General features: G+C 37.3%; 1 protein-coding gene across 7 annotated transcripts in view; it reads right to left on the reverse strand.

Annotated features, from left to right (window-relative positions):
* The window catches only part of CHM (CHM Rab escort protein), a 182,370-nt gene that overhangs the window by 37,024 nt on the left and 120,736 nt on the right, over positions 1-24,610 (reverse strand). For all 7 annotated transcript variants that reach the window (XM_024240276.3, XM_054543979.1, XM_063720978.1 and 4 more), the window contains 3 exon segments: positions 13,536-13,613; positions 3,273-3,377; positions 2,835-2,898 (listed from right to left, as the gene is read on the reverse strand). In XM_024240276.3, the coding sequence (XP_024096044.2) occupies positions 2,835-2,898; positions 3,273-3,377; positions 13,536-13,613 (247 nt within the window).

A 24,610-nucleotide genomic window follows, 5' to 3' on the forward strand; every position in this document is an offset into this window, starting at 1 on the left:
TGGTTGCATGGTTTTCTTAAGCAGCCATCAGTGATCCAGATGAAGATTACAGCCTGACTCAGGGATGGGATCTTCCTCTGTGGGTGTAGTGGAAGGACATGACAACATGGGTACTGAGAGTGTCAGAGAAAGAGCAATTCAGAAGATTTACTATGGGGTCTAACACAGGGAAAAGGAAAAGGGCAGAAGAGAGATGATAAACTGAAAAGAAACAGGGAATGAAGAATTGTACGTCTTAACAGACTGGGTGGGGGTAAGAGAATGAAAGAGCTGGAAGGATAGGAGCAGATTAATGCCACTATAGATTCATGACCTTCAGACTCAACTGGGCCATTAATATTGCCCAGCAATTTGACCATGAGACAGTACACTCTCCAACTCCTTATGGTGATTATTTTACATCTTTCCTTGAGCTTCTACCCATCCACATTTGCACACCCCCATTCTCAAAAGATGACCTCACCTTGTTTATAATTTAAAGAATAAATGTAACCCATAAGATGGGAATTCCCAAATCTACAAATGCATTCACCCTCTGATTTCAACGTGTCTCCTATCCCATCCAAGGGCAACATTTTTGCCTGTTCTCTGAATTTTAGCCTCCCCAGTCTTTGCCTGGACCTTGATCTATCAATTATCCTCCTCCTTACTTCGGTATCTTCACCCTCTCCCTCTCTACTGGCCTCATCCCATCAGCTGAAATATATACTAATCTTTTAAAGTAAAGAAACACCCTCTTCATCTCCACATCCCTCTTCAAAGACCAGTTCCTCTCTCTCACTCTTCATAGCTTAGCTTCCTCCAAGAGTTATCTCTATTTGCTCTCTTCACTCTTCTGCCTCCCTGGCACTCTTTGATCCACTCACAAACCTCATAGCTTACTGGGAGATACAGACAATAAACCAGTAATTGTAGGACAGTGGAGTAAGTAATATAATAGCTGCTGTACTATTTCTTCTACACGCCCATGCTCATACTTGTCACACTGAACTACAGTTGCTACTTATCAGTATCTGTATTATCCAGACTGTAAGCTATTTGAGAGCAGAGATGCTATCATAGTGACCACTATCTCCTTAGAACCCAGCAACACTGGCTGGAAGGTAAAAGGCACTCATTGTTTGCTGAATGGCTTAATGAAAGTATTTATACTTACACATATAACAAGTATATCTGGGGGACTTTTTTGTATGTAACGTTCATTTATTAGCAATAAAAATTGTTACAAATGAATTGACTTTATCCACTCACATATTTCTTTTATATAAGAAGCAGCTTTCAACTTAAAGAACTATAGGAGCCTACTTTTAGCAGTGGCATACAGAACCGACAGTCACACCTACTGAGTAAGGTGATTTTATCAATCACTATAAAATATGGTCAGAAGGAGAACTGGTACCCTGGAATTTAAAAGGTCTGACTGAGGAAAAATCAGAGGCATAATGACATTCCTCTATGGAACTGGGGGTAAGGAGAAAGAAGAGGGTACTGAAATGAACAACGGTGGTAAGGAAATACCATAACCGGGGATATGTGTGGAAATACATTCAAACCAGGCCTAACAGTGGACTTACAGTCATTGCCATAGGGTTGGCTACTGTCTTTTCCTACCAGATTTTTAAATGTATTCTCTGGGGATTCTCTTTTTCTCCCCATAACAATGTATTTTCAATTTCACAGAAATAATCGTCAAAATCTAGTATTTAGTCTGATTTTCCTAAAATAAATCTGTTATATAAGATGCAACTATTTGTTCCACTGGATGGAAATCCTTAAGAAACCAATGCCATTACATTATTGCCATCATGTATTTTTTAAAAACACATTTAAAAAATACGACAAGCTGAGTACCCTAATCCAAAATCCAAAATGCTCTAAACCGCCCCCCCCCGCCAAAAAAAACCCTAAAATCCAAGCACTTCTGATCCCAAGCATTTCGGAGAAGGGATACTCAAACTTTATTACATATAGCTTAATACGCTGTATTTTGCCAGTACTGATTTATACATATTACCATGTAGATTAAGTTAGTAACAATGTTATTAGCACAGGACTCAATGAGGTTTCATCTCACACCTATTATTAACAAGACAAGAGATAACAAGTGTTGACGACGATGTAGAAAAAAGCAGACCCTTTACACTGTCGGTTGGAATGCAAATCAAATCTATACAAACATTATGGAAAACAGTATGGAGGTTCCACACAAAAATTAAAAATAGAATTATCCTATGATCCACCACTCCCATGTTCAATGCAGCATTATTCATTGCAGCGAAGATTTGGAAACAACCTAAGTGTTCATCAATGGAAGAATGGGTTTTTTAAAAATGGGGTGTGTGTATGTGTAAACAATGGAATATTATTCAATCTTTAAAAAAGAAGAAAGTCCTACCATTTGCAACAATATAGATGAACCTGGAGGACATTATGCTAAGTGAAACAAGCCAGACACAAAAAGGAAAATACTGTATGATTGTACTTATACATGAAATACAAAAAGCTTCAAATTCATAGAAGCAGAGAGTAAAACGGTGCTTGCCAGGAGCTAGGCAAAATGGGGAGACGTTGGTCAAAGGGTACAAACTTTCAGTTACACAAAAAGAATAAGTTTTAGAGATCTAATGTACAGCACAAGACTACAGTTAATATGGTATTATATATTTAAAATTTGCTGAAAGTAGATCTTAAGTGTTCTCACCACAAAAAAAAGGTAACTATGTAAAGACATATGTTAATTAGCTTGAGTGTAGTGATTAGTTCACCATGTATATATATACCGAAACATCTTCATATATACAACTTTTATTAAAAATATATAGGACTGAATTTACCTGTTGATCTGAATCTGTTTTTAGGACAGATCTATCTGTAATCAGCACTGCCCTGGAGATCTGCCTGTAATGCACAAAACAGTGAAGCAGTAATTCTGATTCCATGGATAAGTTTCGTTTATAGTTATATAACCACCAGAAGGCACATTTCAAAGATTTAAGTCAGGATAAAAGTGTCACCTCCCAAAACCAAGTCAAGTTTGGCTTTAATCTTTTCTTGGCTCATGAAAGAAGAATGCCTGACCTACAGACAAACCCCAGCTGAAGCAAAGGAGTTGAAATTATGCTAGGCTTCCCTAAAACCAGACCCTGTAAGTGAAGTAAGATATTGAATATATCTTTGGTTTGGCATTTATTTGCATGTTACCTGAAGAACAGAATTATACAGGAATGTCAATAAAATTACCTTCGCTTGCTAATGGGTGGAGGGGGCCTTACCTGTATTGCACACGTGAGCACATGTTCTCAGAAAAGTAACTGTCCTCCACGAGGAAATGCTCAGAGATTATTCTCTGACCAAACTGATCTATAATTGCTTTACATCTATAAAGAAGATAAGCATACCATAAAAGTTCATATTAATGATTAAATAATTGAGAAAAACAACGTAATCGGCTACCAATTTTGAATCTAAAATGAATTTCTCGTGAAGACAAGATTTAAAACTTGCCTACAATTCCACGTTTTCTGACACAAAACTGACACTAAATGACAGAATATATATTCTTATTGCTGTTTTGAGGGCTTTTAAAGTACAAAATGAACATGGAATGCAACTTAAACATGTATTTTGAATGCCATTAATAAGAATAAAGTCAGGATAAGAATTATAGTAAACCATAAGTTTCCTAATATTTAGGAACATAAAAGCATTTCCTTTGTTTAGAAAACAGGCTTTTTTTCTCCCCCTTCACAGCTCTAAGAAAAGAAAGAGAGAAAAATTGATTAAATACCTTGCTATACCATTCAGAGCCTGTAAAGGCCTTTTACAGGGTTTTTATTTTTCTGTTAAATGTTGGTTTCTCTTTTGTCCAAGAATAGCTATATGGTCACGTGTTGGATAATGTTTGAAGGAGAAAAATGTGATAGAGCTTCTTTTAATATCTGTTTCCACTTTACTTCAAAGGATGATCATAGAAAGATTTCTTTGAAGTGCTGTTTCCAAATAAGGAAAACACTTATGCACGGACATTATCAGGTCTCTGTCATCTGATATGTGTTGGGACAATGAATCATATAGAACCCTCCATTGACCTTCTTTCAATGTGTCTAGATAAAAGGATGAAAATTAGAATCCATCTCCTTGCAGTGCCACAAGTTATAAATGTACTTTATAGGGCTCATTATCCAAACTAATGGACTAAGGGCAACATCCTTGAAATGGACTTACCAGCACTGACAAAGCCAGTATGCAATATTTCAGGAACTATATGCAAATGACTGTGTGTTTGCTATATCTTTTGATTATGGAAATATCAATTTATTTGTGTCACAGCTTCTCCTTCAGGGAACAGAATTATTTTATTAGAAATGAACTTATGTGTTGCCCCTCATAAAATGCAAGCAAATTAATTCCAAAAGCATACTGTAAAATATACTGGTATAAGTTAAAATCTGTTCAATCACTCTAAAAATAAGCCATATAAGTGATATTTTCCAGGAATAAAGGCATTAAAAATAAAATGACTAACACTCAAGACCAATAGTGAGAGGAATTTAATTTGTATTTCCTAAATGCAGATTATAATATGCTGGTATTTTTTAATAAATGGCATCCCACTGTTGTAAGGATAGTCTATGATGTCTAGTGATGTTACATGTACATAATAGATATTTTAACCAATTAACCACCTTTTAATATAACATTTGTTATATTACGTTAATATTTACATGATTTTTTTCCATCTCATCTCCACCTTCTTTCTCTTCTACACTTCTGTTTCTATATATACCTCCTCATATTTCATTGAACTAGAGCTCTTGCCTTATAAAATACTTAACAAAATAGATCTGAAGTATTTATATCTGATATTCTCCAAAATAATGTTTTAAAAACTGAAAATATAAATAATTCACTCAGTCTTCTATTTTAAAACACTCATATACCATTTGAAACACAAAGTACTTCAGGCAATTGAGAAGAGAAATCTGTCATTAAACATCAATCTCTATTTGTCCTGTAAGCACTGACGAGTCTTTTTCTTACCTTTAATTCAGAGACTATGTAAAGTCAAGAGGAAATAACTGGGCAGAAAAAAGGGGTTGTTAAATTTCTATATCTTGATAGGGGCTTAGGTTATACAGATTTATCATTTGTTAAAACTCAGTTAAGAAGCACTTAAGATTTGGACCCTTCACTGTATATAAATTTACATCAAAAGAAAAACACTTAACAAATATTGAGCTCCAGGTAATAATATGCAAGCTGAAGTATTTAGGGGAAATTTTACTGACATCTACAATTTACAGTCAAATGCATTAAAAAGATGACTCAATACATGGATAGAAGGGTTAATATTTGGGTAGACATGTGACTAAACAAGTTTATTAAAATGTTAATTATAGAATCCAGGAGGTGGATATACAGGTGTTCTCTTGAATTCCTTCCATGTCAGTATAAGTTTGAAAATGTTCATTATAAAATGTTAAAATAAAACTGGGGGAGGGGGTCAGTGTTAATATAAATCTCAGACCGGAGTAAGTCTTTACAAAGGGTTCCCATTTAAACTGTATTATTAAACCTGGCCCTCAAGCTTTGTAGGCTTCTAAACATGAACAAGGTTGTTTTGGTGGTAGCCATACCTTTGGTGACAGACATTTGTTTCAAAAGTTATGATATTAGAAAGAACTAACGGAGATCACTCAAAAGGCAAGTATGGGGGTTTGGGAGTTACGGAGCTCAACCATACCAGGAGAAGATACTAATACATGTGCCTATTTACGCTGAGGCTTCTAATGAAACGGTGATTCTCAGAGCAGGAGGAGGAAAAGGAAGCAAATCAGAATCACACCTGGGGGACTTTTTGAAATTATAAAGTACCCCTGGAGATTCTGATAAGCTCCCAAATCCCAGGAAAAAAATCACTGTCAAGCGTGCCACTGCTACTGTTGTATCTCTTATGTTGTGCTAGGTGGAGAAAAGCCAAGGGCTATTGGTACAGATAAAATATTTGTTTCTGCAGAAATTGAGGTGATGGTCACATATGCCCAATTCTCAGTCTGGTAGATCATAATAACATGACTCACCCGATAATATCACGCTGAAGTACTAAGGCTCTAGGCTTAAGCAAAGCTGCTCAAATGAAGACATGTTTAAGCAAGTGATAAGATATGTTTTCTTCTCAGACATTTAACTTACTGTCATATATTCAGCGTAATTGGGAAAACAATGAATAAAAAAACATTGATTTTTAGATCTAAATTTAGTCTTTGTATTATAAAGATTCATATAAAAAATTAGATGACATTTAATTAACAGAAAGCAGCAAAATAAAACAGTGCTGCCAGAGTCATGAAAATACCCCACCCACATAAACCTGAGGAAGCCAGGAAAGATTAAACCACGTAAGATTTAGTTGAGGGCCTTGCTGAGCCTCATAAATAGTAACGTGAGGAAGAACATAATAGGTGTCCCCAGTTACAGGGACACAATGACCAAGCTGATCATACAAAACACTCAAGCCAGACAGAACATTTCTAGAGCTAAGCTTTCTAAATCAACAAATCACAAGTTATTCAGTTATTGGTCCAACGATATAAGTGTGTAGATAGCAAAATGATGATGAGGAAGAAAATAGCAAGATGAAAACTCAATATCTGGAATTTGGCCCAGAAGAGAAAAATAACACTAAAACAAGTATTCAATCTCTGTGATCAGCTAAGCTTTCTAAATCAACAAATCACAAGTTATTCAGTTCTTGGTTCAACGATATAAGTGTGCAGATAGCAAAATGATGATGAGGAAGAAAATAGTAAAATGAAAACTCAAAATCTGGAATTTGGCCCAGAAGAGAAAAATAACTCTAAAACAAGTATTCAATCTCTGTGATCTTCAGAATGAATATACCAAATAATTTTATGATAAAGAAAGCAGAAATCACATATGGAATAATTTAAAGGAAAATGTACTAAGGAAATGAGAAGATTCTCAATCACTGAAGAAAACAAAATAATTTTCCCTAGTCACTGCCCTTCTGAGCTTTCTCAAACACATTAGTTCAAATGCCACCTCATCCATAAAACCATTTCAAATGCTTCCCACTCATTTTTCTTGGGTGAAAAACACTCTCCTAGTTCTAAACACCATTAGCAGGCAAATAACTTCAAATCTATAGTTTTAGGCTCTGACCTCTGCTAAGCTCTGTATCCATATTTGTAATTGTCTATTATCTACTACTTTCTGGATAGACTCCAAGCTCCCTTTTAATAAATACTTAATTGAAAAACAAAAATTGTATATAGTCAATGTGTATAATGTAATGACTTGATATAACACTGTGTAATGATTACCACAAATTAATTAACACATCTATTGCCACCCATCGTTACCATCTGTGGGTGTCATGAGGAACTTAAAACCTGCTCTTACCAAATCTCAAGGAAATAATATAGTATTATTAGCCAAGCGTTTTTTAAAACTAGCATGCTGCAAACTGAGTTTATTATGGCTCCTCACCTGCTCCCACTCCCTTGGAATCCCTATGTCAGGCAATGGCATAATCAGCAGTTTTCCTACCTCAAATCTCTTTTTATATCTAGTCTGCTATAACATTTTGATTCCACTTTATAAATACTTCCTGAAACTAGCCTCTTCTCTCCATCTCCACTGATACTGCCTTAGACTCTTATAATGTCTAATACGGTAATGACCTGCTAGCAAATTGGTAGTTCATTTGTTCAACATAAATGCGTAGCATAACAACCATGTGCCAAGCACTGTTCTAAGAGGTAAGAATAAAAATGTTTTGCCCTAAAGGACAAGATTCAGACAGAGACAATTTTTGAAGATTCAGGCAGAGACAATTTTAAGACAATAGCAAAGTCCAGTGATAAAAGATAAGGATAGGGAATTACACAGTACTAGAAGAGGTACCTAACTCATCTTATGGTGGAGGGGTGGAGTATCAGGGAACGCTCTTTGGAAGAAGTGACACGTTTGTTGCTTTTAAAGGATAACATACAGTTAAGCAAGCAAATAAGGATACAGACATCTCAGGTAGAAGGGCAGAATTTGCAGGGTTACAAAGGCAAGTAAGAGAAGAGCAGGTACAGAGACCCATGAACAGTTCAGTATTATGTGACAATAAAATGAAAAGCAAGTAGGGAAGAGAGATGAGCCTAGACAAGGAGACAGAGGCCAGATTACAGAGTCTCACCCGTCATATGTCATGTAAAAAGGTCTTACACTTTATTCTGAGATTATATAAAGGCACTGAAGCTTTTTAAATAAGGAGGGGGCCAGATCTGCATACCGAACAGATCTCAATGTGCAATTATCCTATAAATTTAGTTGTTCTGTAATGTCCCCCAGTAGACTGTAAGTTCCTTAGAACAAAGACCCTGACTGTCTTATTCTCTGCTGTATCCCCAGTGCCTGGCAAAAAGAAAACAAATAATACTTGTTGCATGGATGGGTGAATGGATGGATGGTTAATGAAGTATTCCGTACTTTGTGACTAGTGTAGAGACAGGAAAAAAACGATACAGAATCTCTGATTTAGGAGGAAAAGAATCACTTTCCATCACAGTGCTTTTTCCAAATCACTGCCAGAATTACTAACTTAAAAGTAGCAAATTTAATCTTGTTTAAAACTACCTCTGATTATAGTCCAAATTCCTTATTAGCATAACACAGAAGAATCTTCACAATAGGTCTCCCCCACACTGGATTCCAAGGTCTCCAATTATATTAATAGTTATTGTTAGCTAACATAGGTAGCACTTACAATGTGTAACAAATGGTTCTACAACTTTTATCTATTTAGTTAATACTTATAATAACCCTATGAGGTAGGTGTAGTCAATTGTCCCAGTTTCTAGATAAAGAAACTGGGTCATAGAGAGTTAAACAATTGCTCAAGTACACACAGCTAGTGACAAAGTCAGGATCCAAATCCAATCTATCTAACTTTAGAGCTGTACTCTTTACTGAAGTCTCCTTGTATACAAGGGCAGGGTCCATGTTTCATTCACTTCTTTATCCCCATAACAACTAGCACGGGGGTTGGCAGACATTAAGTATCTAGAATATGACCACTACCATTTTGCAAGCAGGCCATGCTAAAATCAGTGCTTCAGCAATGACTATTGGTATTAACAGTCAATCACCTCAAACTTGGTCTAACATTCAATTCATTACTAACTTCCAAGTATCTAGAAAAGGCATAGACAGCCAGACGTGGTGGCTCACGCCTGTAATCCCAGCACTCTGGGAGGCCGAGGCCGGCTGATCACCTGAGGTCAGGAGTTCGAGACCAGCCTGGCAACATGGCGAAACCCCGTCTCTACTAAAACTACAAAAATTAGCCAAGCGTGGTCACGTGCCTGTAATCCCAGCTACTAGTGGGGCTGAGGCAGGAGAATCACTTGAACCTGGGAGGCAGAGGTTGCAGTGAGCCAAGACTGCACCACTGCACTCCAGCCTGGGCAACAAAGTGAGACTCTGTCTCAAAAATAGAAAAAAAGAAAAGAAAAGAAAAGGCATAGACATCAGAAAAATATATTCCTGACATCAAGAAAGAGTCATAGTAGGAAAGCTGGTAAGTGAGACAGGTGAAGTACACAGGAAACAGCAGCTGAAGTAATTAATTACAACTATTGGTTATAGATGTATCTGGTCCTGGTCCAAGGTCATCTCTACCCTACCGAAATATCAAATACTATACTACTAAATGGCCAGATCAAATTTACAAGAGTTTTACCTGGTCAGCATAGCTGCAAAGGAAAAGACAACTGTTCAACTAGGACATTCAGTTTTTCTAAAAACAGTCAATGGAAGCATGCAGTATTAGAATTTAGTGAAAAGGTTTAGAAAAGAACCACTGATGCATACCTATATCCTCTCAAATAAGAAAGCAGAACCAATCAAACAAAAATGAAAAATAAAATCTGGCTGAAAATAGGTATGTATTTGGTTACATATTCCATATACCATGATTTAATGTGCCTCCTCAATGCCCTATTTCTTCTGTCAAAGTTTGTACAGTGTTTTGATGTATAATCACCACATTAAACTCAATGCTGTGATCACTTATACCTCTCTCAGTTTTCCTAAATGGAGAGTGCAAAGAAAAGCACAAAAAGGGTTATAGTCATTCTTTAATCTTTAATCATTTATTTAACTCAAAGTTATTCAGTATAACGGCTACCAGGAACCTGCCTTGGTTCTGAAGATACAACAGTGAGATCCTGCCTTTTCTTACAGAGAACTTATAAAATGATCGTACGAGGGGACGTGACAGTGGGGAGTGGAGACTGACAGAGTAGTCTGTGGGATCACAGAATAAACTCAGAACGTTGACTCAAAGTGTAAGTAGTTCTTAACCGTCCTAAAGAGGACAGAGGATGTCAAGTGTTCCATATAGAAAACTAGGAAAAGAAAGGCAAACTAAAACCGTAAGGAGACAAATGCAAATCTTTGCAGATTCCTTAGTTAGTACCCTAACTATACTTAGAATATAACAATTGTTTAAGCCAGCCTTGAATTCTTAAAAAGAAATGTATGTTGGATTTGCCTAATACAATGTCAAGGTTTTTCCCCCAAAAAACTATCCCTCACTTTATATTCAAGTCCTAACAAAACATCTCCTATTACTGGTTATCTCTCTTGTATATTTGATTTTGAATGGCAAAGCTGTGTTTGGTAAAGATATACTGACCTGAGCCAACTTTAGTCAATGCTAGCTTTAGGTATTTATAGAGACTATTTGACTTGCTAGTTTAAAGAGGAAAAATTTAATATAAATATGGTAATTATTACTGAAGGTATAAATATGAACTTACACTTTTCAAGTATTGCTTGAGTCTTAAAACTTTTAAAGATCACTTAAGCAATTTAGTATAGTGAGAATATTGTAGATGACAGTAGTATTATGATTACAGGTCAAGTTTTAAAAACTGTCAAGTTACAGAAATAAATAATTATAGCTTAGAATAAATTTTCCAGGAAGAGATTCATATACAGAATCCAAAATTGTTGCATTCTGAAAAAACAAAATGGACAAGATGATGTTCACTGGAAAACTGGGGTTCTAGTAATATAACAATATAATTAATAGCACAAGACTGTGTGCTATTTAATTTATATTCATAAAAGCAGGCACATCCAAGTTGTTCAACTTTTTAAAATTTCTCACCGGGACTGAAGATTATGCATTATGTGAGAATGGCTTACATTTGAGCATATAAAATATTTTAAGATAATTTATTTCTAAATAAGGAAAAGCCAAGTACTTTCTAAGAACATTACCAAAGAACTATCTAAGAACTCAACCAAGGCATGTCAAATCTAGAAACAGGTCCAGAGATTACTGCAGAGTCCATGTCATTCATCTTACAGATAAAGGATCCGGTCCAGAGGAAAGGATTTGCCCACTGTCATTCATGACACTAGTGGAAATCCAAGTCTCCTCTCATTCAAGGGCTACACAACCTTTACTCATGCCTTAGAAGCTACAAAACAAGACATGTCTTTCTTAGAAGCAGTCTGCCTGCTATTTAAAATTCACATTTGATTGTCGGTATATCTGGCAGTTTCATATTGATACGGCCTTAGACTGAATTAAGACCTAGAAACCCCAGTTTGTCATGGAACGCAGTACCCTTTACTAAACCCTCAATTTTACTTTACAGATAAGTGTTTCTCAGTGTCATCTAAGGACTTCCTATACTAGATTCACTTGGGGTTTTCTTTAAAACTGCAAATTACTGCATTCTCCCTAAGCATATTAACCAATTTCACTTTCTGAGGGTGAAGAACAGAAATTTGCATTTTTGCCAAGATTACCTGGTAATTTTTAGGCACATTCAAGTTTGAAAACCACCAATCTAGAGATTCATTTGGTCTCTAGACCATTAGCTTTCAGCTATCTGTTGCAACTGGAATCTGTACCGGATCATAAAAAAGAGCTCCTCTGTTTAGACCATGTCATAAAAACTAAGTCAAAGGTAAGGAAAAGGTAGCCTTTAGTTCAACAAAGGCAATTACTATACTAGCATACCTTTAAAAAACAAACAAACAAACAAACATGAGCTATGCAAATTATTCATGTCACATGGGACTGAAATGGGACCCCAAGGGTAAAAGAATCTAAGCAAATAAACACCAAATAAGCAATTCATTATCTGGCTTTCTGTCATGGGAACATACTCTTGTAGCAAAATGAATGCACAAAGAAACATCATTCTAGAAGTCTAAAGACAACTATTCCTTAACTTCCATAGAGTTCTTCATGAATCAAGATGTTAACATCCTGGGCCTTTAGGGATTAATTTTTCTCTGCATACTATCATGTTTCATTTTGTACTATCCTTCTATAAAAGTGCTAAAGGTACTTTACAAGCCTTTTAAAATATGTATCAATGTTATCTTATACTACAGAATTACTCTTCTAAAGCAAATTTACTATCTAAGCATTACATATTTCTAGAGTTGAGGATTTTCTTCACCATAACTCAAAATACTATTTTTTCACTACAATTAGTCTATAAGAAGTTAATAGACATTGTATGCCACTTAAACGATACAAAACTTTTGTAAAATGAAAGAAACTGCTTAAAATTTATATTAGTTAAGCTTCCAGTTCAAATATTAAAATGTTTTATAACCTCAAAAATACTATTTAACTATATACTCCTAAAAACAATCATCTTAGAAATACAGGTCAGTAGATTGTTGAGAACATGTAACAAAAAAGAAAAACACATTGCAATTTAGATAGTTTCTAAAACTGGATCTAAAATATTTAAGTTTCAGTGTAGAAGGCAGAAATCAGAATATTTTATCCAGTGTAATTCAGACCAGTGATTATAACTGAAATATAAAATACACAGTAAACAGATGGTGTTCAGCTCTTTTAAGGAACAGGTAAATTCTTATTTCAATCCTAAAGCAGCCTATAGGCCTGATACTATTGTAAAAAATTTATCCTCAGATAAGAGGGCAGCATAGTTTACGACAACAATCTACCTAAAAACTCATTAAAGTCTTTTCTCTTGGGGTGACATGCATTATCAGCAGAGATTAATCTGATGAGTCTTTAGGTGAATTCCATTTTTAAAAATGCAATAACAGAGGGCTTTGTTGTCATCTGATGAAAATCAATTAGAGGAGGTAAGGCCACAAGGAAAACTAACATCACTCATCACCCACCCCCTGGCAGCTGAAATGATTTGTCTTCCAAGCTTGGATGACCAGGAGCTATAGGCATATTGCAGGGAAATTAATTTAGTTTCTATATTCTGAACTCACTATTCTTGTTCTGGAGGACCTAAACACAAATTACTTTTAATCAAGGTTGATATGTTATTAATACCAAGGAGGATCTTTGAAGAATCTTTTTCTTAAAACTGACTTCAGCATTTTTCACTTGTGTTTGGGAGATATATCTATATATATATATAGATATATAGATATATAGATATATAGATATATATAGATATATAGATATATATATATATGAAGGTTACTTATATCATCCTTACTTTCTGGATTCTTTGTCCACTACAAGGCACTGTACTGAATGGCGAAGACAATAAATTCCACCAAACACAGCACACATCCTAGAAAGAGAACAGGAAAATAAGAATTAGGGTAATTGGGTTGAAAATAAAGGTAAAAGTATTTTCTTTTAAGTATTTTACACTTCATAACTGGTATTACAGAAAAAACATTTTGATAATGTATTATTTTCTCTATCATAATATTAAAAATCTCTCAGAGGTAAGATTAGTAATATCTTGACACAGTAGAGGTGCTACTGATAATAATACAATGCTGACACTTAGAACTGTGACCAAACCAAAAGTGTCCCTAAGCAAGAGCCAATTATCCCCCGAAAATCAGCTCCTGCCTACCTAAGGTACAAAGAACACAAACAGCTTCAAGAGGTAATGCATGTATGACACATCCAAGAGAAATCACCATTGAGAAGTGTTAAAGAGGAATTAAGCAGGGAAGACTCTGGAAAACTCCTAGATATTTTACTTACAATAAATGTAAACAAAATCTCCAGTAGCCAAAACTAAACTGGGAACTGAAAGCTAGAGCAGTAAACATGAGTAAATGCAGCAGAAGCCCTAGGGAGTGTGTCTATCTCAGTAGTAATCTAAGTGCGTAAGTTTTAATGCACACATAAGGAGAGGAGAGGCCTTAAGATCCAAACAAGGCAGTAAGTAGGAAAGGAGATATTTTCTTATAATATCTGGATTATTAAAGAGCTATGCCTCAGTTAAAGGGTAACCAAGAAAAGAAATCCATGTACAAAAAGAGGGAGAAAACAAGCAAAAAAAAAAACCCATTTCTGTTTGGGTGGATCTCTGAATGGAGGAAGATTACACTGTGTATTTATTAATATTATCAGTAGTCTGCCCTCATACATGTTAGGGGTTTGAAATTATACCACTATATGATAAAAGAAACTCTCAGCCAATAAAATATAAAATATCATGAGAAGTGGCTCTGGGTCAGTGAGTAGACTCCTGGACACTTAGGGGAAGCAATGGCTAAAGCTTTCTGGTGGAATAAGACTAACCAAGGCCACATGAGATTGCCACAGATAGAGTCCCTAGATGATGAGTTTATAATCTAAAATTATACAACACATGAGGAAACACATCTTACTTTGAGTGAGCAGACAAAAGAAATAGGATTAAACTCCCCAAAATGTTATTTGGATAGTATAACTATCTGATTGAGATTATAAAATGGGTATGCTTAGGGTGAATGAATAAAAAACACAGAAAAATAATAATGGAATGTCCAGAAAGACGACCATGATAGGCTGAAAAATGCACTCTCCCATTAAGATGCTCACATTTTAATCTCTGGCTCCTGTGAATACATTACCATACCTGGCAAGAAGGACTTTACAGTGGTGATTAATGCACTGATCTTGAGACTGGGAGATTATTCTAGTGGGTGCAACATAATCACAAGTGTCTTTAAAAGAAAGAGGTGGCCAGGGAGCAGAGGCTCACACCTGTAATCCCAGCACTTTGGGAGGCCGAGGCAGGCGGATCACCTGAGGTCAGGAGTTCTAAGACCAGCCTGGCTAACATGGTGAAACCCCATCTCTACTAAAAATACAAAATTAGCCAGGTACGGTGGTGCATGCCTGTCATCCCAGCTACACGGGAGGCTGAGGCAGGAGAATTGCTTGAATCTGGGAAGCAGAGATTGCAGTGAGCCAAGATCGCGCCACTGCACTCCAGCCTGGGTGACAGAGTGAGACTCCGTATCAAAAAAAAAAAAAAAAAAAAAAAAGGAAAGAAAGAGGCAGGGCCGGGAGCGGTGGCTCACGCCTGTAATCCTAGCACTTTGGCAGGCAAGGCAGGCAGACCACCAGAGGTCAGCAGTTCAAGACCAGCCGGGCCAACATGGTGAAACCTTGTCTCTACTAAAACTACAAAAATTAGCTGGGCATGGTGGCACACGCCTGTAATCCCAGGTACTCGGGAGGCTGAGGCAGGAGAATCACTTGAACCTGGAAGGTGGAGGTTGCAGTGAGCTGAGATTGTGCCACTGCACTCCAGCCTGGGCGAGAGAGCAAGACTCTGTCAAAAAAAAAAAAAAAAGAAAGAAAGAAAGAAAAAAAGAAAAGGAAAGGAGAAAGGAGACGGGAGGGGAGGGGAGGGGAGGGGAGGGGAGGGGAGGGGAGGACAGGAGTCAGGAAGGCCAAAGTCAAAGAAGATGATGTGAAGACAGGAGTAGACGTCAGAATGATCCCACTGTTGGGAGTGGGGCACATGCCAAGGAATGCAGGCAGCTTCTATATGCTAGAAAAGACAAGGAACAGATTCTCCCCTAGCAGCCCGAGAAGAGATGCAGCCCTGCCAACCAGTTTTAAACTTCTGACCTCCAGGATGGTAAGATAATACATTTGTGTTGTTAAAAGCTACTAAGTTTGTTATGGCACCAATAGGAAAGTAATAAAAAGATCCATGTATGTATGGAAATGATGACAGAAGTGGCATTACAAAACAGTGGGGAAAGAATGGAACCTTGAAAAAATGATTTGGAAGGAGAAGAGCCAAGATGGCACACTAGACACAGCCAATAAAAGCTTCTCCCACCAAGAGAGACCAGACAATCAAGTAGACAAGCATACTGCATCTTCAGGAAGAAGGCACTGAGAGTGGATATAGAGAGAAAGAATGCAGGCCCCAGGGCTGAAAAGAGAGGAGGCCGAGAATACTCCATGGGGTTGCCAAACACCAAAACTTGTTCCTGGCCACTAGCGGCTCCTAAAGAAGGGGTGAGTGAAATAGGCATAGAATGGTTCACCTTTGTCATGGACCTCTGGAATGCTAGATGCAGGAGCCCCTATGAGCCCCATGGACATTTGAGATGGCAAGGAGAATTGCTTGGAGAGTTGGTAGAGACAGAAATCCAGTATACTTGGAGCCCAGAAGGTTTGGCATGGGAAGAGTTGCAGTGGAGCACAACCAAGGGAGCCCATCCCCCAAGGCTCACCATGCTCCTCTAGGTGGTTTTATCCTTTGTGAACAACTGGACCTGGAGACTGCAAGGCTATCTTACCTGCAGGATTGGGCCGGGGTGATCTAAACAAACCCCCATGTGCTGATATCTCCTCTGGCCACACCTGCTTGCAGCACAGCCTCAGCTGCCCTGACAAAATCCTTGCCAGAGTTCACTATCATAGATCATTGACTGACAGTCTCCACCTTCCCATCAGAGTATTTTTGAAGACAAACCTCCACCAGTGAGCATCCACTTGCAGCCTCCCCTCAACGGTGCGTACTCAGCTACAGCCTCCCCAAGCCACGCTGCCAGGGCCCACATGCATAAGAATCCACCACCACCACATCAGCGCCCATGCACACACAAACCAACCACAGTCCCACTGACACACTGGGAGCCCTTCCCTCAGCGATACCATTGCTGCAGTCACCCATGGAGCCCAACACTGCCCTGCTAGTGTACATTTGCCTGTGCCCCAGCTGCCACAACACCCATTCTGTGCCTCCCACGCCCAATTGCAGCACTTCTGCTGGCAGCCCCTGTTGAAGAATTGTTGCCATTGGAATGGGAACACCTCACCTTCTCCAGCACAGCAGGTGCTTGACCTCAATAAACCAGAACAAAGCAGCAGGCCTGGTCCCAGCCACCTAGGGTTAGAGCATGCAGCCCAGGACAGGTGAGCTGAGCCTTGGCCACCTAAAAGTACCCAGAAAGGAAGCCAATGAAATAAACCCAACTTATACCACAAACAAACCTTCAAGGAAATAAAAAAATATAAAAGCAAAAAACCCATATAAAAAAACTCCCAGCAACTTCAGAGGTTAAACACCAGCTCACACAGACGAGAAAGAACTACCGTAAGAATTCTGGAAACCCTGGCATCATCCAGATACCAAAATCTGGCAGAGATATAACAGAAGAAGAAAACCTCGGGCCAATATCCTTGATTATTTCAATAGATGTAGAAAAGACTTTCAATAAAATTCAAAATCCATTCATGTTTAAAATGCTCAATAAGTTAGGTATTGAAGGAACATACCTCAAAATAATAAGAGCCATCTCTGATACAACCACAGTCAATATCATGCTGAATGGGCAAAAGCTGGAAGCATTCCCCTTGAATACTGGCACAAGACAAGGATGCCCTCTCTCACCACTCCTATTCAACACAGTATTGGAAATTCTGGCCAGGGCAATCAGGCAAGAGAAAGAAATAAAGTGCATCAAAATAGAAACAGAGGAAGTCAAACTATCTTGTCTGCAGATGACATGATCCTATATCTAGAAACCCCATAGTCTCAGCCAAAAGTTTCTTAAGCTAATAAACAACTTGAGCAAAGTCTCAGAATACAAAATCAATGTGCAAAAATCACTAGCATGCCTATACACCAACAACTGTCAAGCCGAGAGGCAAATCAGGAAAGACCACCCATACACAATTGCCACAAAATGAATAAACTACCTAGGAATACAGCTAACTGAAGAGGTGAAAGATCTCTCCAAGGAGAACTACAAACCACTGCTGAAAGAAATCAGAGATGACACAAACAAATGGAAAAACATTCATGCTCATGAATATGAAAAATCAATATTGTTAAAATGGCCATACTGCTCAAAGCAATTTATAGATTCAATGCTATTTCCATTAAACTACCACTGATATTCTTCAAAGGACTACAGAAAAAAACTATTTTAAAATTTACATGGAACCGTAAAACAGCCTGAATAGCCAAGGCAATCCTATGCAAAAAGAACTAGGCTGGAGGTATCAGGCTACCTGACCTCAAACTATACTACAGGGTTACACTAACCAAAGCAGTATGGTACTGGTACAAAAACAGACACATAGACCAATGGAACAGAATACAGAACCCAGAAAAAAGACCACACACCTACAACTATCTGACCTTTGACAAACCTGACAAAAACAAGCAATGGGGAAAGGATTCCCTATTCAATAAATGGTGCTAGGATAACTGGCTTAGCCACATGCAGAAGATCAAAACTGGATCCCTTCCTTACACCATATATATACCTAAATTAACTCAAGATAGATTAACAACTTAAATGTAAAACCCCAAACTATAAAAACCCTGGAAGACAATCTAGGAAATACCATTCTGGACATAGGCATGGGCAAAGATTTCATGACGAAGATGCCAAAAGCAATTGCAACAAAAGCAAACATTGAAAAATGGGATCTAATTAAACTAAAGAGCTTCTGTACAGCAAAAGAAACTATCAACAGAGTAGCCAACCTACAGAATGGGAGAAAATTTTTACAATCTATCTATCTGACAAAGGTCTAATATCCAGCATCTATAAGGAACTTAAAGTAATTTAAAAGAAAAAAATCACCCCATTAAAAAAGTGGGCAAAGAATATGAACACACACTTTTCAAAAGAAGACATACACGCAGCCAACAAGCATATGGAAAAAAGTTCAACATCAGTGATCATTAAAGAAATGTAAATCAAAACCACAATGAGATACCATCTAGCACCAGTCAGAATGGCTATTATTAAAACATCAAAAAATAACAGATGCTGGCAAGGTGGTGGTGAAAAAGGAATGCTTATACACTGTTGGTGGGAGTGTAAATTAGTTCAACCATTATGGATGACTGTGGATATTCCTCAAGGACCTAAAGACAGAAATATCATTCAACTCTGCAATCCCATCACTGGGTATATAACCAAAGGAATATAAATCATTCTATTGTAAAGACAACAAACACATGAATGTTTATTGCAGCACTCTTCACAACAGCAAAGACACAGAATCAACCTAAATGTCCATCAATGACAGAAGGGATAAAGAAAATGTGGTACATATATACTGTGGAATACTATGCAGCCATAAAGAAAGATGAGTTCATGTCCTTCACAGGGACACGGATGGAGCTGGGGGCCATTATCGTTAGCAAACTAACACAGGAACAGAAAACCAAATACCACTTGTTTTCACTTATAAGTGGGAGCTAAATGATGAGAATATATGGTCATATAGAGGGGAACAACATACACTGGGGCCTATGGGTCAAAGGAGGCTGGGAGGAGGGAGAGGATCAGGAAAACTAACTATTGGGTACTAGGCTTAATACCTGGGTGATGAAATAATTTATACAACAAGTCACCATGACACAAGTTTAGCTATGTAACAAACCTGCAAATGTAGCCCTGAACTTAAAATCAGTTTTTTAAAAAAGAAAAAAACAAACAAAATACAATTCTGGCGACCCTAAAAGGCAGAGTGCCTTCTTACCTCCACACAACCACATTAGCTCTATAGCAGTGGTTCTTAACCAGATTGAAATGGCTGAAATGACAGACATATATTTCAGAACCTGGATGGGAAGAAAGCTCAATGAGATACAGGAGAAGGTTGAAAGGCACCCAAGTAAAGCAGTAAAATGATCCAAGAGTTGAAAGATGATTTAGCCATTTTAAGAAAGAACCAAACAGAGCTCTGGAAATAAAAAAAAAAAATCACTACAGGAATTTCATAATGCAACTGGAAGCATAAATAACAAAATAAACCAATCTGAGGGGAAAAAAAACCCCTCAGAATTTGAGGACTGATGCTTCGAATCAACACAGACAAAAATTTTTCAAAGAACTGAAAAACTGAACAAAACCTCTGAGAAATATGGGACTACAAAAAGAGACCAAACCTATAACACATTGGCATTCCTGAAAGAGATGGAGATAGAGCAAGCAACTTGGTAAACATATTTGAGGATATTATCCATAAAAATTTCCCCAACCTTGCTAGGGAGGTCAACACACAAATTCAGGAAATCCAAGAACCCCTGTGAGATAATATGCAAGATGACAATCCCCAAAACACAGTCATCAGATTCTCCAAGGTCAACTCAAAAGAAAAAGTCTTGAGAGCTGCTAGAGAGAAGGGGCAGATCAGGTACAAAGGGAACCCCATCAGGCTAACAACAGACCTTTCAGCAGAAACATTACAAGCCAGAAGAGATTAGGGGCCTATATACAGCATTCTTAAAAAAAGAAATCCCAACACAAAATTTCATATCTAGCCTAAGTGTCACAAGCAAAGGAGAAATAAAATACTTTTAGACAAGCAAATGCTAAGCGAATTCGTTACCACCACACCTACCTTAAAAGAGGTCCTCTGTTCTCACTCATAGGTGGGAATTGAACAATGAGAACACATGGACACAGGAAGGGGAACATCACACTCTGGGGACTGTTGTGGGGTGGGGGGAGGGGGGAGGGATAGCATTCGGAGATACACCTAATGCTAAATGATGAGTTAATGGGTGCAGCACACCAGCATGGCACATGTATACATATGTAACTAACCTGTACGTTGTGCACATGTACCCTAAAACTTAAAGTATAATAATAATAAAATAAAAAAATAAAAAAAGAGGTCCTCAAGGGACCTAAATATGGAAAAGAAAGATATTTGCCAGCAGAAAAACATGCTAAAGTACATAGACCACTGCCACTATAAAGCAACCACACAACCAAGTCTACAAAACAACCAGCTAACAATATGATGACAGGATCAAATCTTCACATATCAATACTGACCTTGAAAGTAAACAAGATAAACGTCCCACTTAAAAGGCATAGAGTGGCAAGTTGGATAAAGAAGCAAGACCCAACAGTATGCTGTCTTCAAGAGGCTCATCTAACATGCTGTGACACCCATAGGCTCAAAGTAAACAGTTGGAAAAAGATCCATCAAGCAAATGGAAAACAACAAAGAGCAGGGGATGCTATTCTTATTTCAGACAAAACAGACTTTAAGCCAAAAATGATCAAAAAAGACAAAGAAGGGCATTACATAATGATAAAGGTTTCAATTCAATAAAAAGACTTAACTATCCTAAATGAACCCAACACAGGAGCACCCAGATTCATAAAACAAGTTCTTAGTGACCTACAAAGAGACTTAGATAACCACACAATAATAGTGGGAGACTTCAATACCCCACTGATAGTGTTAGATTACTGAGGCAGAAAAATAACCAAGATATTGAGGACCTGAATTCAGAATACCCTACCCAACAACGACAGAATATACAATATTCTCATCTGCACATAGCAAATCCTCTAAAATCGACCACATGTTCAACCATAAAGCAATTCTCAACAATTTTTTAATCAAACCAACGAAACTCAGAATACAGAACAATAAAAATAGAAGTCAATACCAAAAATATCACTCAAAACCACACAATTACATGGAAATTAAACAACCTGCTACTGAATGACTTTTAGGGAAATAATGAAATTAAGGCAGAAATTTTTTAAAAATGCTTTGAAATGAACAAAAATGAAGATATGACATACCAGAATCTCTTGGACATAGCTAACACAGAATTAAGAGGAAAGCTTATAGCGCTAAATGCCTTTCTCAAGAAGTTAGAAATGCCTCAATTTAATGACATAACATCACACCTAAAAGAACTAAAAAAAACAAAAAACAAAAGCAAATCAACTCCAAAGCTAGCAAGACAAGAAATAACCAGAATCAGAGCTAAACTGAACAAAACTGAGGTGCAAAACTCCACACGAAATATCAATGAAACCAAAAGGTGGGTCTTTGAAAGAATAAACAGATTGGTAGACGACTAGCTAGACTAATAAAGAAAAAAAACGGAGAAGGTCCAAATAAACACAATCACAAATGACAAGGTGACATATAACCGACCCCACTAAAATACAAAACACCCTCGGAGACTATTACAAACACCTGCATGTACACAAACTAGAAATTCTAGAAGAAATGGATAAATTCCTAGAAACCTACAATCCCCAAGACTGAACAAGGAAGAAACTGAAATACTGAACAGACTAATAATAAGTTCTAAAATTGAATCAGTAATAAAGTCTACCAACCAGAAAATGCCCTGGGCCACACAGAGTCACAGCCCAAATCCTACTAGACGTACAAAGAGCTGGTACCAATCCCACTGAAACTACCCCAAAAAATCGAGGAGGAGGGTCTTTTCCCTAACTAATTCTATGAAGCCAGTGTCTTTCTGATACCAAAACTTGTCAGAGACACAATGAAAAAAGAAAACTTCCGGCCAATATTCTTCACGAACACAGATGCAAAAATCTTCAAAAAAATACTAGTAAACTGAATCCAGCAGCATAAAAACTAATCCACCATAATCAAGTAGACTTTATTCCTGGGATGCAAGGTTGGTTCAACATATGCAAATCAATAAATGTGATTAATAAATATGCCCAAGTGGCAGTCTGCCTCCTGTTGTTGATAGGGGAATACTGATATAGGGGAAACTGATGTAATCGAGACAATCAGCCCAATCTTCATCGTCAATTTTCTATTGATACTGAAAGAGCCCATATGAACATGAAATATTACAGGCCCATTCCACATCAATAGGCTGAATTAGGTTAAGTCCCCCAAAAAGACAAGGAAAAAAACCTGTCAGTTGGGCATAAGATACATGAAGAAAATACAGAGGTGAGAGAGGGAACAAACGCCACCATTGTGAGCTACACATATCTCCCCTTTCTAACAGTCAAGACTGGTATGGAGAAAAAAAACAATCAGAAGCAGTATGAAAAATGTATACGCATATGTAGCTATACACCTTTGCAATTGCAGAAATGTATAGTAGACCACATAATCAGTGTTCCAAATTTGCCTGAGGATATCTTATGCCACGTGAATGGTAGCACCTGTGTTTCCAAGCTCTTCGTAAGCAGCTATACATGAGTTATTACCTATCAACCTACTGAATTTTCCATTTCAGTCAGATGGACCATGTTTACATATACACATACACACACAGAAAAAGAGCATTAGATAAAACTTAATATTATTGAATCAATTCTCCGCTGGAGAAAAATAACTTTTAAATGTCTTTCCACATTACAAGAAATACAAAGGAATAAATTCAGAACCCACTGGAAGCTGTATAAGGTTAAAAATAAATAAAACAATATGCCACAGGCTATTACATTATCAAAAGCCTAAATAATCCACTTAACCAAAATTAAACGTAATTTTCTATAAAGACCTCCTTTTATGAAATAGTATAATGTTTATGAAATATACTATTACTTTATAATATTAAGTATCCTTTTCTTTGAAAATTAATTTTATAAAGTATTTTTAGGCTAAATGGGACCTCAAATACATTTAAATATAGTTATAGATGCCGAGATATAGGGACATCTATAACTACATATAGTAAATCATCAAAAAATTACCTGATTTTCAACAATATGATTTATTAACAGTGGATATATACTATATGGAAAAAAACAGAAGAATGTAAAGAATGTTAAGAACTAGTTAGTGTGAATGATGGGAAATATTATAGAAGTTTAATAATGAGACAGAATTGTAATAATTCATTTAAATATCCTCTTAATTTTAAATGAGAACATAAGAAGTATTTTGTGCTCTTGGAAAGGTATATGGTTACATGCGCACATACATTTTTCATACTGCTTCTCATTGCTTTTTCCCCCATACCAGTCTTTGTTAGAAAGGGAAGCTATGTGTAGCTCATAATGGCAGCATTTGCTCTCTGTCACCTCTGTATTTTCTTCACGTACCTTATACCCAAGTGAAAAAAAAAAAAAAAAAACAGTGATTTGTAAGAAGTGCCACACAAAATGAGTATTGATATGAAGACTCCTCTGTATGCTATTCTTATCAGTCATTCCGATAGTCTTTAAAAAAATAAGTTTTGGTTGGGCGTGTGAGGATTACTTGGTGTCAATGAGCAATAGCGGAAATCTTTTTTTTTTTTTTTTTTTGAGATGGAGTCTCGTTCTGTCACCCAGGCTGGAGTGCAGTGGCACGATCTCGGCTCACCGCAAGCTCTGCCTCCCAGGTTCATGCCATTCTCCCGCTTCAGCCTCCTGAGTAGCTGGGACTACAGGTGCCCACCACCACACCCGGCTAATTTTTTCTATTTTTTAGTAGAGACGGGGTTTCACCGTGTTAGCCAGGATGGTCTCGATCTCCTGACCTCGTGATCCGCCTGCCTCAGCCTCCCAAAGTGCTGGGATTACAGGCGTGAGCCACCGCGCCTGGCCCAATAGTGGA

Source organism: Pongo abelii, chromosome X, assembly GCF_028885655.2.
Source record: "Pongo abelii isolate AG06213 chromosome X, NHGRI_mPonAbe1-v2.0_pri, whole genome shotgun sequence".
Classification (NCBI taxonomy): domain Eukaryota; kingdom Metazoa; phylum Chordata; class Mammalia; order Primates; family Hominidae; genus Pongo; species Pongo abelii.